The sequence below is a fragment of the Nematolebias whitei genome, chromosome 17 (assembly GCF_014905685.2).
Source record: "Nematolebias whitei isolate Nwh7 chromosome 17, NemWhi1, whole genome shotgun sequence".
NCBI classification, from domain to species: Eukaryota; Metazoa; Chordata; class Actinopteri; order Cyprinodontiformes; family Rivulidae; genus Nematolebias; species Nematolebias whitei.
Genome location: NC_056514.1, coordinates 1,774,514 through 1,787,172, shown reverse-complemented (window position 1 = coordinate 1,787,172; position 12,659 = coordinate 1,774,514). Strand labels below are relative to the sequence as shown.

The 12,659-nt window shown below is 40.5% G+C and overlaps 2 protein-coding genes and 1 non-coding gene across 3 annotated transcripts; all 3 read left to right on the top strand.

The window, feature by feature from the left end:
* Positions 1-2,763: 2,763 nt before the first annotated feature.
* Positions 2,764-2,835, top strand: trnaq-cug. Its single transcript has one exon. It is a non-coding gene; the product is annotated as a tRNA-Gln (tRNA).
* A 335-nt stretch (positions 2,836-3,170) lies between these two features.
* On the top strand, positions 3,171-5,541 carry mrpl58 (mitochondrial ribosomal protein L58). The gene is made up of 6 exons (XM_037690781.1): positions 3,171-3,345; positions 3,458-3,482; positions 3,568-3,627; positions 3,795-3,877; positions 4,860-5,029; positions 5,126-5,541. The coding sequence occupies exons 1-6, from the start codon at positions 3,175-3,177 to the stop codon at positions 5,208-5,210; spliced, it is 594 nt and encodes a 197-aa protein (XP_037546709.1). The 5' UTR covers positions 3,171-3,174; the 3' UTR covers positions 5,211-5,541.
* Positions 5,542-5,585: 44 nt separating this feature from the next.
* On the top strand, positions 5,586-7,602 carry LOC119423395. Its single transcript, XM_037690779.1, has 2 exons — positions 5,586-5,913; positions 6,207-7,602. Exons 1-2 carry the CDS (start codon positions 5,694-5,696, stop codon positions 7,487-7,489), a joined length of 1,503 nt encoding a protein of 500 aa, XP_037546707.1. The 5' UTR covers positions 5,586-5,693; the 3' UTR covers positions 7,490-7,602.
* Positions 7,603-12,659: the final 5,057 nt, after the last annotated feature.

Genomic DNA, 12,659 nt, shown 5'->3' with positions numbered 1-12,659 from the left:
TAAAAATAGAATTAGACATGAAACCTCAGCTCCATATTCCCCACATCAGAACGGGACAGCAGAACGCAGCTGGAGAACACTTTTTGATATGGGAAGATGTATGATTATTGAGAGTTCAATTCCAAAGGAGCTATGGACGTATGCGATCAGAACTGCAGCTATTGTGAGAAATAGATGTTTTAACAACAGGACAGGACAGACGCCTTATTTCTTGCTGACCGGGCAAAAGCCCAATTTATCCAGAATGAGAAAGTTTGGAAGTGAATGTGATGCTTATAAGCAAGACAAAGGGAAGCTGGATTCGAGGTGTACACAAGGGATTTTTATAGGATATGATAAAAACAGTCCAGCATATTGTATTTACTTTCCAGATAGAGCTAAAGTGCAAAAGTTTAGATTGGTTAAATTTGTGACCAAAAGTAATGAAGGGAGATCAACACAGACAGACATAACATATGATGATGATGATGATGATGATGACACACAGGTGAGGAGGAGAGCAAAGATGGACAGAAAGGGTTCAGAAGTAAATGTGCTAGAATCAGAAACTGACAGACAACCGGAAGAGAACAGTCAGACGCCACCTAGTGAAGAATCTGAAAACTCCAAGAGATATCCTCCTAGAACAAGAAAGAAACCAGAATATTTAAACGATTATGTGTCAGGAGATGATATAGATGATCAAGCATTAACCAACATAGACTACTGTTACAGACTGATGTGTAACTTACCTGAAACGTTCAGGGAAGCGATAAAGTCACCTAACTCCAAAGAGTGGAAGGAAGCAATGGATGAAGAAATGCAGTCTTTAAAAGAGAACAACACTTTTACCCTAACAAGCTTACCTGAGGGAAAGAAAGCAGTGGGGGGTAGATGGGTGTATGTAAAGAAAAACAATGGTGATGGCTCAGAAAAATATAAAGCACGGTATGTAGCTAAAGGTTATAGCCAACACTACGGAGTAGACTATGAGGAAACTTTTTCTCCAACTGCTAACCTGGCCAGTGTAAGAATGTTAATGCAGTGTGCAATACAGGAGAACCTGATCTTACATCAGATGGACGTAAAAACTGCATACCTGCATGCACCAATAGATTTAGAAGTTTACATTGAACACCCAGAAGGATATGAGGTAAAAGGCAAACCCAAAGAAAAACTAGTTTATAAGCTGGAAAAGTCACTTTATGGGCTTAAACAATCAGGAAGGAACTGGAACAGGACATTACATGAATATTTAACTGAGAATAGTTTTATTCAAAGTCCTGCAGATCATTGTGTTTACACAAGAAAAACAAGAAAAGACAAAGTGATCCTAATTATTTGGGTTGATGACATTATTATTGCAGCCAGTGATGAAAATGTTTTGAAAACTGTGAAAGAAATGTTAACGATAAGATTCAAAATGAAAGATATGGGTAAACTCAAATATTTTCTTGGTATTGATTTTGAACAAACTGTGGATTGTGTGAAAATGTCACAAGAAAGATATGTAGACAAGATACTAGAAAGATTTCAAATGCAAAACTGTAAACCAAGGTCGACTCCTTGTGAACAAAAGTTGAGCTACAGTGATGATGCTGAGAAAATGGATGATGTCAGAATGTAAGAGAGGCAGTAGGTAGCCTTATTTACCTGACCTCTTGCACGAGGCCAGATTTGAGTTTTATTGTAAGTAAGTTATCGCAGCACTTCAAAGAGCCAACTATAGAACACTGGACTACTGCGAAACATGTCTTGAGATATTTGAAAGGAACAAAAGACAAAACGTTGTGCTGTAGAAAAAGTGACAAAGATCTGAGAGTACAAGCTCACAGTGATTCGGACTGGGCAGCAGACGGAACAGACAGGAAGAGTTTTACAGGATACTGCACAAGTTTGAATGAAAAAGGAACTTTAATATCATGGAAGACTAAGAAGCAACAAACTGTTGCATTGTCAACTTGTGAAGCAGAGTATATGGCTTTGGCAGTAACAACACAAGAATGTTTGTATTTAACACAGATTTTGCAAAGCGTGTATGAACATCAGAAGGAACCACCTGAGATTTATGAGGACAATCAGGGAACTATAGCATTGGCAAAGAATCCTGTAAACCGACAAAGATGTAAACATGTTGACATCAAATATCATTTTGTACGATCAACAGTCAATGCTGGGAAATTAATACTGGAATATTGTTCTACAGATTTGATGGTAGCAGATGTCATGACAAAGCCAGCAACTAAAGCAAAGTTGTTAAAATTTGTAGACTATATGTTTGGAATGTAACCGTATTTGAGTTTATTTAAAGCTGACAAAGTGAGCGCAAGTGGGGGGTGTTAAGATATGTATGCTCTCATTTGTACTTTTATTTTGTATTTTATTTTGAAAGATCACTTCCTGTGCTTCCTGTATGGAGCGTATATAATCTCGCGAGTTTTAATAAAATGGTCTCTCTTCTTCTCTTGACGAAACCTGAGCTGACGTCGTGTGCATTTATTCCTCCATCAATTATACCGGTATTTTTCATGTTAGCACGCATATTTTCCTGGAAACTACATCTCTGCTAACACTCTGGATGGGACAGACGCTTCAGTTCTATATTCCTGCTCCTTCCCGACTCGGCTCCCTCCTGGTAATCTATTACTACACATAGTGTAATCTATTACTACACATAGTGTAATCTATTACTACACATAGTGTAATCTATTACTACACATAGTGTAATCTATTACTACACATAGTGTAATCTATTACTACACATAGTTCGGGGGGTGTCCCGGTGGTTCCATGGTGTAATGGTTAGCACTCTGGACTCTGAATCCAGCGATCCGAGTTCAAATCTCGGTGGAACCTATTCTTTATGTCGCCGTTTTCTTATGATTTACTTCTTAAAATTTTTGCAATGGAACTATGTGAACTCTTGTGAGACACTTATCGATGTCTGATTAATATAAATATTCATCAATTTGACGCAATCTGCGAGCCAAGTACAACAGTGCGCACGCATAAACACCAGCCGTTGATAAAGAAATATTTAACTTTAAAAAAACATTCTAATAGATTCTTACCCCCCAAAGAGTTCATAGTCAGTGTGATGGTTACAAATATAGATAAATAATAAATAAAAGGTTCGCTTTCAAAGAACCGAAAGTTCGGCTGAGTGAGACTGAGCATGCGCAGTAACGATCCAACATGGCGGCCTGCATGGTGGGTCGTGCTCGTCAGACCAGCGCTTATTTCATTAGTTTGAGTGCAGAAATGAAAGCAGTCTCTCATCATGGGAGTGTCGTAATGATGAGACAGAATAACAAAGCCTTCTCCTCAAGGATGTATTATGGCACTCGAGGGACAGACGACACAGAGGTTCGTAAAATAACACCAAGTTACATATAAACCTAACAACTGACACCTGTGCTTACTTGTTTTTGACGAGATTACACAAGAAAAGCAACACGGTCTGTTCTGATTTTCACAGGACGTTCAAATACACATTCCAGTAGGTAAGCATACGCTCGCATATATTAAAGTAGACTGATAAAAGTACATCTGTTCTCATTTGTGCATGCCATGTTGTTCATGCGGCAGAGCGTCTGACAGTGGCCTACAGCAGAAGCAGTGGTCCTGGGGGTCAGCATGTCAACAAAGGTTACGCAATCTAAATCTTTCTCTGATCCCATATTAATCCCTACAATCAAATCATTGTATGGAATTCATTGTACTGAGTTTTAAAGTAAACTTAGCTGAAAGTAAACACTACCTGCTTGATACATTAGTATTTCAATCGTAATAAGACTTTTAATTTTAATCCACAGTCAACACAAAAGCTGAGGTCCGATTCCACCTGCACACAGCACACTGGATTCCAGAAGATGTTCGACAAAACATTCTTGAAAAGGTTTGATTGTTTGACTTGTTGACACCCACTCCAGCTTTTACTTACACGTGTACATAGTAAGGCTTGAACGACTACATAATTTTAAAACTCGACATTAACATATTAAAACTCAAGTATTTGATGACATCATAGGATCTAAAGATACAAAAATAAATAAATAAGTAAAACCGCAAAAAAAGGTCATTATTTACAAAAAAAACCCAACAAAACATTGGGAGAGTATATTTTGCTCCTACCATTGATCATACTGCAAATAAGTCACAGGAAAAACTAAACTATTAGTTTTTATTATTAAGCTGCAAAATTGAAAGAAACATGCGGCACGTGAAAAACGAAACTAAAACCAGTGGGGGGGTCGACCACCCCGCCCCACCTCCAGCTGTGGTGCGCATTAGGTTTAGTTTTAGAGATTAATATGTTTATAGGTTTTTTTATAGGTTTAGAGATTAATATTTTTTGCTTTTAGTTTGTGAAACAAGGTCAGAGGAAGCTGGTTCTGGTTCGGTCATTGGACCTGGTGTTACACCATATTCTGTGACCTGCAACAGTGCATGCAGCACCGCCCCCTACGGTCACAATATACGGTGGTCACAGAATATGGTGCAACACCGGTTCACAAAGAGCTCCTGTCAGGAAATTGATTCATGTCCTGTTTCCTCACGGTAGTTGAACCAGAAGATTCATCTTTAGTGAAATATTTCCAGACTATTGATGCATTTCTACCTGTTTGTCAAGACTGGGCCTGCTCTGCTCCATCTGCTGGAGGAATCCATTTTGTAACCTGCGCCTGGTGCGGATCACGTGACGCGATGACGTAACGGCGAATACTCGACGTGAAATTAAAAACCTCGATAGGTGTCCTAGGAATCAATGTGTAGATTACTTGTGTAGTCTGTTAAAGCCCTAGTACATAGGCCTATATATTCTTTTTTCTTTTTTGGTTTACATTTTTCTTTAATTTTCATATATGTTTACTTAACAGAACAAAAACCGCATCAATAAGGCCGGCGAGCTGCTGGTGACCTCAGAGAGGAGCAGGAGTCAGCAGAGAAACCTCGCTGATTGCATACAGAAGATCACTGCCATTATAAGGGAGTCCAGAAAGAAGCCCTGCCCAGCAACAGCCCAAGACATAGCTCTAAGAGCAGCCAGGTATTTTCCAGTTCAGTAGAACTACAAACTTGTTTTGGTACCCATCTTGATTATAAATGCGGTATATGTAAGTTTGTTGTAAAATTTGTCTTGCAGGTTAGAGAAGAGGAACAAAGAGCGTCTCAAACAGAAGAAAATCCATTCAGCTATCAAATATGACAGACGAGTGAATTTTGACTGATTGTTGTGTTCATAAACTATTGTTTTTTTTAATTAACTGTTGTCTAGACATCTTCAAAACCTTTTACATTTTTTTTTTCTGGAGACAAGATGGCGGTGGACATGTGAACTGCATTTTGGGTGACCTCCTGTCGGCCCCACTGAAAAACTACTTTTTATTAAAGTCAAAGTTTTTGTCGTTTGCATCACATGTGGTACATGTGGTGGAACAAAATTGTGTACACAGGGTCCCAGTTACATCCAACAATAGTATAAATTGTAAAGAAAGACAGTAATAAGATCTGATATGAACAAAGAAGTACTCTACACTAAGAACACACAGCACTAATAGTAACAATCGGTCTTTTGCACGTGACGTCACGCCTATGCTGGGCGCCATATTGGGGGGATTACCGTCGTGAGCAGTACTGATAGCAGCGTAGCTTTTCCGAGTTAGCTTCAGTTCTTTTTCCACCTTAAGCCGAGTGTGCTTTTAAATAAAAAAATGGCTCGTTGGTGTTGCATAAAAGGCTGTTCGAGTAAAACAGGACACTTTGGCATAAAGTTTTTCAGGTTTCCCGTCTATAGAAAAGACCGTGGACAGCAAATGGAAGATCTAAGCAGGAGACGCAGGTTGGCCTGGGTTGCAGCTGTCAGGCGCAAGGAGATCACATTCAGTCAGATATCAGCGAACATGCGTGTTTGTTCACTGCATTTTCATAAAGGTAAGCTGATTTTTTATTTAATGCTTTGTTTCTCTATTATTCTGTGATGCTACAGTTATCTATAAGTACTTTATTTATATCCTATTTATATACAAGACGTACTTAAATAAACGAATAATGAACTAGGTCTGAAAACAGAGCTAAGTCAGATTTAGACTAAAAATACTGTCTAAGTCTGAACTAAACCAGGGCTAAAATAGCAATAAGCCAGAACAACTAGCAGGATTTAAGATCTGTCTTGACATATCACAGCTGTCATCTGTCATTCATCTGTCATCTCTATGTGATTGCAGGTCAGTCAGCTTATGAGATGATGGAAAGTGATGCGGACTGGGCTCCATCTCTACGTCTGGGTCACACTGACGTTAAACCGACTGACGCAGCACGCTATGCAAGACGACGTAAACGAGACCAGCAACGTAACAGCACATCACAGGAAGCTGAGTTAGTGGCGCAGCAGGATGAAGACGTTTGTGGCCATCATGTCCTGGAGGAGGCTGATCTGTTTGCTGAGGTGCAGCTGGAATGCGTTTCAGATCCGACTGATGAATCTGAACAGATTGCTGAACAGGGGACTGTCATCCCTGAATGTGAAGCATGTGCCCTTAAGTCGGCAGAAATAAATAGACTCAGAGAAGAAAATGGAGAACTGAGGCAGCAGGTGAACAGAGTTAAGTTCAGTGATGGCTTTTTTTCCGAAGATGACAATGATAAAGTAAGACATTATACAGGACTGCCTAATCTTCAAACCTTCATGCAAATACTGTCACTGCTGGTTTCTGTCACAAACCCCAAAAAGACACTTCTCACACCATATCAAATGCTGCTTCTGACATGTATGCGGCTAAGACTCGATGTACCTGTTTATCTCCTTGCTGATCTGTTTTTTGTTTCACCTAGTACTGTCTACAGGGCTTTCAGCGATACTGTGTCACAATTATATACAATCCTGCAACCTTCTATTGTGTGGCCAGACAGAGACACATTGCGTAAAGTTATGCCACACGAGTTTGTGCATTCATTTGGAAATAAGGTTGCTGTGATTATTGATTGCTTTGAAATTTTTACAGAGAGACCATCTAATGTCAAAGCCCGGGCCCAGATGTTTTCAAGTTATAAGCACAACCACACCATGAAGTACCTGATGGGAATTACACCCAGAGGAGCCATCTGTTTTTTGTCCAAAGGATGGGGGGGGCGTACAAGTGACAAGCATATCACACTTGATAGTGGATTTCTTGATAAATTGTTGCCAGGGGACATTGTTTTGGCTGACAGAGGTTTTGATATTCAAGAACATGTTGGGATGTTGTGTGCTGAGGTGAAACTCCCTGCTTTTACAAAAGGCATGTGTCAGCTAGATGCAAAAAACGTGGAGGAAACTAGAAAAATAGCACATCTGAGAATCCATGTTGAAAGGGTGATTGGAAATGTATGTCAAAAGTATAAGATCTTGTCAGGTACAATGCCAATCTCTCTGATACTGCCATGTGAGTGTGAGGATGTAACGCTTTTAGATAAAGTGGTTACAGTGTGTTGTGCATTTACAAATCTTTGCCCAACTGTAATTAAATAATGTGACAGTTACTGTAAATGATTTATGACACAATGAAATGAAATAAACATACAAAATGTTCAACTGTTGTCATAAGATTTACATCCACATATTGAATTTTGGTGGTTCTTAATTGTTACGTGTCGTGATGCAGAACAAAGGTTAAAAAAATGTAACATATCAAATATATCTTGCATAAAAATAAAATTACAAAAGCTTCTCATTTGTTCAAGCCATCTTTATTAAGCAAAGTATGTGCCTCACATCTTACTGGTGCATGAAGAACAAAACCATGTCTCTTCCTGTGCAGGTGCAAGCTGCAGACCCACACAACTGAAATGGAACCAAACTGTTTTACAGTTTTCGTTGTCACAGGCGACCATGTCATCTTTGTCTCAGGACACCGGCAAATGCACCACAGCTTTTTAACACATTTTCGCTTGCACTTCTTTGGTAATTGGCCAGTTTCCTGAGTTCTGTTGTCGTTACAGGCAGGAACAGGAATGTTAGCAAGTGTCGGCCTGTTAACTACCTTAGTGAAATGACAGCTTACAATTTCAGGGAGACTCACACATTCAACAAATTTTTTTGCCTTCTCGAGGACAGCTGCCCAAAGCTCAGGGTCCGGAGAAATATGCACAACAGCAAAGTCTTTTGTTGTCCAGACCACAAAATCACAATATTCAGCCTCTGTGACAAAAATCTGAGTTTGCACCTGTTTGTAGTAGGGGTGTTTTGGCTTCAGTCGCATCTCTCCTTCATATAACTCCAAACAGAAGTCAGAGTTTGTGCAAGCTTCAGTCACATGTTGGTCCCGGTATTTATATGAGCACTTTATCTCAATACAGCCTTTGCCACAACAGACACATTGCACAAGCCCATCAGGTGAGGCCCCAACCTCTGGAAATTTTGGGTTTATAAAAAAACCACACTGCGTAACCTTGCACCCTGAGTGATCTCTGTTACACTGCAATCTGTACATTTCACGGGCAGTGTCCTCGTTTTTTTCGCCCCATGCAATAGCACTACACATGCTTGTTGTGTTGTTAGGGTAGCACACTGCTTTTATTACTGACTGTGAAGGTTTGTCCAAGTTTGTCACATAAACTGAATGCATGTTGGATGCTGTAACCCTCCCAGCCCGATGGTGTTGCCAGGTTAAAGATCGGTTTTGCTGTCTTGTTGTCCTTTCAATGTACTCAGCCTGCTCGTTGGAAACTGAGACACTACCAGCAAGTGATTTGCAGTGCGTGCGCAAATCTGATATGTCCTTGCCATCCATTGTAGCATCCCGCAGAGAGTGAAGGGAACGTGGCACAGTGAATGGTTGCACATGGTCAACAAATTCTCCACAATATTCAGGCAAACAGGACAGCACAGCAGCTTGTGGTGTTGCCTCGTGAATTGCACTGAAAAAGGAGTCCAGCTGCTCTTTTGACACAGTCCCAGCTGCCCTTGTCCGTGTAGTCCTGATACCTGTTGATGCTACAGATCCTTCTTCCACAATTTGGTTCAGAGCTTTGCGCTTTGCTTTTGGACTTGTAAAGTCAATTTTATATCCTGGTTCTGGTTCCACTTTAGACAGATTGCCTGGAATCATCCAGTATGCAGGTCTGCCTGTCACTGTCACTGTCTCTCTGCATCTGACAACTACCTCCAACTTAAACAGCATAGCAGCGACATGTGTGCATGACTCTCCTAAGCCCGCTATACAGGTGCAATGAGCACACAATATAGCCCCAGAAGAATTTAGGATTGCCCAAGGCTTGAGTGGTGCTTCTCGCAAGCGTTGGGAGTGCATCACCTAAAAAAACACACAAAATAGAGTAAAAATTACTTGTAATACAGACTTCAGAGTAAAATGTTCTAACATCATATACAATATATTAAGATTAATGTGTTGCTTTGAGATGTAAATTCATGTTCTGACTGAGATACACAACCTCCACTTATTCTAACCTCACATATTTGTGAAAATGTATGTGTATTTGCTTGGATTTATAGTTAAAGTATGGATTACAGGTAATATACGTATATGTTTATGCAGACACACAAAACTCACATAAATTAATATGTGTGTATATACACACATACCCAACTTGTGTCTTTAAACTAGCAGTGAAGTGACAACATGTGTATAACTTTGACTAAGATGACTAAGATGTTATGTTTAGGGTGTTTTACCTTTGCTGTGACCACAGTGTTGGTGCATCCTTCAGGTTTAAATGAATATAAATCTTGCACCCAACCATTGGTGAACAGCCCATGAGCCTCCAAGGACTTATAGTTCAGAAATTCGTCAAATGTGTAGGCACTGACACCATTTACAAGATAGCAAATAATGTCCATATTTGTTGTTGGTGGAAGTAGCCCTGGTTCGGACGTCCATGCCTTAGCTGCTACCTCGTATGGATCAACGTTGTTAATTGACGTTAACTTCGCCATATAACGGTCTCTGGCTTCAGCGTTGAGTTTATCTCTATACGGCTTCTTCTCATTTTTATATTTACTTTCCATTTTGCAGATGTCATCGTTCTTATCACTGTTTACCACGGACTTTGTTTACCTGAACCGGTATCTGCGTAACCCCCCAATATGGCGACCGGAAGTGCATAAGTCACGTGTCTGCAAAAGACCGATATGCCGAACAACAGCAGCACGAACATCAGTCTTTGTGAGCAGATGAGGACAAATGAACACAGCAGCATGAAATAAATCAGCAGCATAAGATCAGCAGCATGTGTAGTAGCACATATCAGTCAAGTGGCATTACAGTGATTTTTTTTTTTCACAGTGATAATCCTGATTAGGGATTTATGAGTCTTAACAGCCTCAGGGTAGAAGCTGTTCCTCAGTCTAGTAGTTCTACACTTAATGCTCCTCAACCTCCTTCCTGGGGAATGGGGCAAAAAGTGTATGCTGCATGACTGTGGTCCTTCATGATGCAGGTGGCCCTCTTCCTGTATCTGGAGGTGTAGATGTCTGTGATGGTGGGGAGGCTGACTCCAACATCTTCTGTGCAGCCTTCACCTTTTTCATTCAACCTTTATTTAGACAGCTTAATCCCATTGAGCCTCGAGGACTCATTTACAAGAGAGACCTGATTTCAACAAAGATGACAACAATGGACAACAGCAACAATAAACAGTTATAAAAAGTCATACAAATTTTTTTTTTTTTTTACAAATAGGAAGGCTAAAAAAAAAAACAGTAAAAAAACAGCTAGATTCTAAGGAAAATGTAGAAAACTAAAAACAGGAAGATGTCTGCATTGGTCCCTGCCAGGAGTCTAACAGATTCTTAAAGACACTTAGACAGGTCAAAGGTCGAGAGCTTCAAATCAACATTCTCTGCAAAGTCTAAAAAAGTTAAATCTGGTCCTCTGGACATTCAAAAACACAAAACAAAGCAAATCAACAAAAAAATGTAGAAACGTTTCGTCTCTCATCCTGAGGACTTCCTCAGTCTGAGGTGCTGTATTCAGCTCAGTCTCTTAAATAGCACCTTCTCAGAGTGGATCAACCAGTTTGCTGCTGACAACCAGAACCAGCTGATCACATGCTCAAGAAGGACCATCAGCCTGACAATGGATCATTAGCACCTGATGGCTGTTTACTATTCACAGAGGGCTGAGTGATACTAGCAATCACAGCATTGTAAGAGGGGGACAGTTGAACCCGGAGGCTCCACCCCTGTTTAATGATGGATGGTTTCTTTTCACAAAGATGGCCTCCTTTACTCCTCTCTCAAACCATCGTTCCTCTCTGTCCAGGATGTGAACATCTTCATCCCTGAAAGAGTGACCGCTGGCCTGGAGATGAGTGTAGACCGCAGAGTCCTGGCCTGATGATGTTGATCTTCTGTGCTGGTCCATCCTTTTGGCCAGTGATATATTTACAGCACATGGAATAAAAATATAAAACCAAAAACAATTAGAAACAATGAAATACTAAATCAGATCACGTTGTGTCAAAAGTCAATGAAATAATAACAAAAAGCATAAACTCAGTCAGAAACAATGAAATACTAAATCAGATCAGATGACCTTGTGTTAAATAGGAATAATAACAAAAGCATAAACAGAATCAGCATCAATGAAAAACCAGATCTAAAGCTGATCACCCTGTGTTAAATGTCAGTGAGTACAGATGTGTTTTTAGGAGAGATTTAAAAGCAGAGACTGAGGTGGCCTGTCGAATGTTGATGGGCAGATTGTTCCAGAGTTTAGGGCCCACGACTGAAAACGCCCGATCTCCTCTGAGCTTCAGCTGGTTTTTGGTACGGCCAAAAGCAGCTGGTCTGATGATCTCAAAGCCCGAGAAGGAGCATAAGGATGAAGAAGGTCAGAGAGGTATGATGGTGCGAGGCCGTTAACGCACTTAAATGTCAGCAGAAGAATTTTAAAATCAACTCTGACACGTACAGGAAGCCAGTGAAGAGAGGACAGAACCGGAGTAATGTGCTCAAACCTGTGAGTTCCTGTTAGTAGCCGAGCTGCAGCATTTTGTACGAGCTGGAGACGTGAAAGTGAAGCCTGACTAACCCCAACATAAAGTGAGTTACAGTAGTCCAGCCGGGAAGTAATAAATGCATGGACTAGTTTTTCAAGGTCAGATCTGGACAGAACGGACTTAAGCTTTGCTATCTGCCTTAGCTGAAAGAAACTTTTTTGTAGAACAGAGTTGATCTGGTTATTAAACTTAAAGTCCGAGTCTAACACTACCCCGAGATTGGTAACTGACTGCTTTAGATGTGGCTGAAGGGAGTGCAGGTTTACAGGATCAGTGACAGTGGTAGAGCTTGGGTTAAACACAATGACCTCAGTCTTCTGATCATTAAAACTCAAGAAGTTTGCAGCCATCCACGTCTTGATGTCATCAAGACATTTTAGCAAAGGGTGGATGGAGCAAGAACTGTTTGGTTTTAAAGGCAGATAGATCTGAGAATCATCGGCGTAACAGTGAAACGAAATACCATGTTTCCTCAGGACTGACCCCAAGGGGAGCAGATACAATGAGAACAGAAGGGTTCCAAGAATGGAGCCTTGTGGGACCCCACAGGAAAGAGGGACAGAAGCAGAAAAATGATTGTCAAAGTTAACACAGAAACTCCTGTCACCCAGATACGAACGGAACCATTCTAGTGCCACCCCTGTAATCCCAACCCAGTGTTCTAGCCGTGACATAAGGAT